Here is a 2711-nt window from a genome sequence, read left to right as displayed (position 1 = left end):
AAGAAGATCGATTCTCACACTCTTCACGAGACTGGAGATCTTCCCATGCAGACATCGCGGCAAGATCTCCTACACCTTTCTTTGCTCCTCCTTCTCCTCCCCCTAGAAGAAGACCAGGAAGTGACGATGAAGAGTCCAACAAGGAAGAGAAGAGAAGGCTCGAAGAGTCTTTCTTTAACATGGCTTTCTTCTCTTTGTTTGGAGAATGAAGACTCTCGTCTTCATTCTCTTCCTCCTCTTCCTTGACTGCTTCTTCTTGCTTCAAGGAGTGAAGCGATTTCGATGGAGAGAAGCTCTTTCGGCCCGAAAAAGACGAAGAGCTAGGAGTATGATATGTAGGAGATGAAGAAAAAGAAGAAGAATCAATTCCTTTCTTAGTAACCATCTTGCTACTGCCGCTGCTTCGAGGACTTGCTCTTACCACCCTGATAGAAAGGTAGGGACCCCCTCCGCGATTTCCTCCACCAGGGGGAAGAAGAGATGAAGATGAAGATGTAAACTGTCGATGTATCGATTTGAGAGCTGCGGCAACCGAAGGGCAATCTGACGGTCTTAAGATCGCACACCGGAAAAAGAAGTATCCTTCTTGCTTGTCTTCACTTTGAGATAGACTAGAAGGTGTCATGCGAAGCCTCGGAGAAGATCTGTCTTTGGAAGGAGAGGAAGTTCTTGTGTTTCGAGTACGGTTGTCTGCTTTGTCACAGCCATGAGGAAGATCCTCTTTCTTCTTTCTCCTTCGCTCATTTTTGATGTATCGACGCCAGCTAGCCATACTCCGTTGAATCGATTCAAGGAGAAGAACCTGGACAGCCAGTCGATGATCTGCCGCATACACCCCAGCTGAGGCAACAATAACTGGGAGAAACTCAAAGATACTTGACTGTTTCCCTCCTCCTCTTCGCCTTCCTCGTCCATACATATAAGAAAGCGAATCACTATCGACGTCATCTTCGTCGGCGTGCTCATCATAAAAGTCATCGCTGAGATCCTCACTGAGGTCGCTATCAGCTTCTGATGAGAGACTCTGAGGTGTATAGACACCTCCCATCTTCTGATCTTGACTTCTAGCAGAAAGCTTTCCATCCCATGGGAGCAGTGTAGGTGAAACAAAGCCTTCTCCATATCTCTTCGACTCCTCCCAGTAGGAATCGAACCCATCATGCACAAGAGACAGCTTTCTTCTATCTCGCTCTTCCCGTTGAAGCTCTCGCCGTAGAGCTCCCCTAACAGCCGCTATACCGTGAGCTTCAATGATATTTAAGATATTGAGTGCATGCGCTCGTACAGCTCGATATATAGCTACTCCCGCCGTACGAAGAAGTCGATCCTTCTGGAGTGTGGCAGCCCTACATCTCAGTACCGAAGAAGAAAGGCCGGAACGAAGAGAATTGGGTGAGCGTTGAAGAAGAGAAAAGAAAGGAAATATCAAGACGGGCTGGGATGATTCACAAGAAAACGCGGGACCTGCTGACGGCACGTCAAAAGTGTCCCTATGCTCAGCAGCTCGGCGCAACAGGGGAGAGCCTCGATAGCAACTCAGTTTCTTACTGTTATCAGCATCGACATTGCTCACAGACGTCGTCGATGTCGCTAGAGATGTATCTTCACGGTGTTGATTTGTTTGAATAGTAGGGTGGGAATCTGCACGTGTCTCCTTACTTTTACATGGGCTACCTGTGCTTGACGAAGACGGAACAGGAGAACGCCGAGATGAAGACCGACGAGGAGAACAGCCAGTCTCAATGCTTCCCTTAGACCCATCAACATCATCGTTGACTTTGAGCACAGGCTGACCTTCCCGTGAGGAAGAAGTTGTAGAGTGTCTGCTACTACGCAAACACCGCGGAGATGAAGAGACGGCATCTACCTCATCACTGGGAAGAGAAGGAGAAGTTGTATTCTCGGGATCTTTGGAAGCACCGGATCTTGATTCCTTCTCTCTTTGTAGAGAAGGAGGCGAGTGAAAAGAGGAAGAAGACTTCCGAGTGGAGGATGACAATGACGACCCTCCCCGTGCTTCTGCGACAGTAGAAGGGACGTTGGGGGCTTCGATGTTATCGTCGATGCTAGAGAGACGAGGGACAAGAAGAGAACTAAGAGAGTGAGAAGAAGGAGGTGAAGGAAGACTTGAATCAAGAAGATATCTAAGAAGAGGGGGGTGGAACTTCGATGCTATGATGCCTGCAGTCGTTGTCGATCCAGGAGAAGGTAAACTGACAGGACGGCATGAGAGAGGAGGCGCATGCGAAGTCAGCGGGGGGAGAATCTCATACGCAGAAGAAGAATAAGGAGAGCTAGAAGAAGAGGTACGAGGGTATGATGGAGAAAGAGGGAAGGCTTGTGATGTCAAACAGGAAGAAGAATCTCCTACAGAATTCGAAGAGGAAGACGAAAGACGGACATGAAGGGGAGATGTCGGAGGAGGTGGTGATGGCGTCATCGTGAGGACGAGAAGGAAAACAACGGGGAGGATTGGAAGGAGACTGACAAGAGATGAAGGAGAAGAGAACAAAACCTTCCTCGTGAGGAGCAATCTCCACAATGAAATCTTTCTCCGAAAAATAGTGAGATTTGAAGGAGAGAAAGAGGAAGAGGATACCTAGAGTTATACCTCCCTGCATGCCCCCCCTGTATGATAGGGATCCATCACGACTGCTCCATCTCTAATGCTTCCGCTCAGGAGAAAAAAGCCTGGCTAAACTATACGTCGC

At 48.4% G+C, this 2711-nt stretch overlaps 1 protein-coding gene across 1 annotated transcript in view; it reads right to left on the bottom strand.

Annotated features, from left to right (window-relative positions):
• The window catches only part of CSUI_002961 (uncharacterized protein), a gene marked incomplete at its 3' end in the record, with an annotated part of 8788 nt that extends 6077 nt beyond the window's left edge, over window positions 1–2711 (bottom strand). Inside the window, exon 1 of the mRNA XM_068063159.1 lies at window positions 28–2711. Coding sequence (XP_067924862.1) covers window positions 28–2440 — 2413 coding nt within the window. The remainder of the gene's footprint in view (window positions 1–27) is intronic.

The sequence above is a fragment of the Cystoisospora suis genome (assembly GCF_002600585.1).
Source record: "Cystoisospora suis strain Wien I chromosome Unknown contig_1247, whole genome shotgun sequence".
Taxonomy (NCBI): domain Eukaryota; phylum Apicomplexa; class Conoidasida; order Eucoccidiorida; family Sarcocystidae; genus Cystoisospora; species Cystoisospora suis.
Note: the sequence above shows the minus strand (reverse complement) of the source record. Positions and strands in the feature narration are given on the sequence as shown.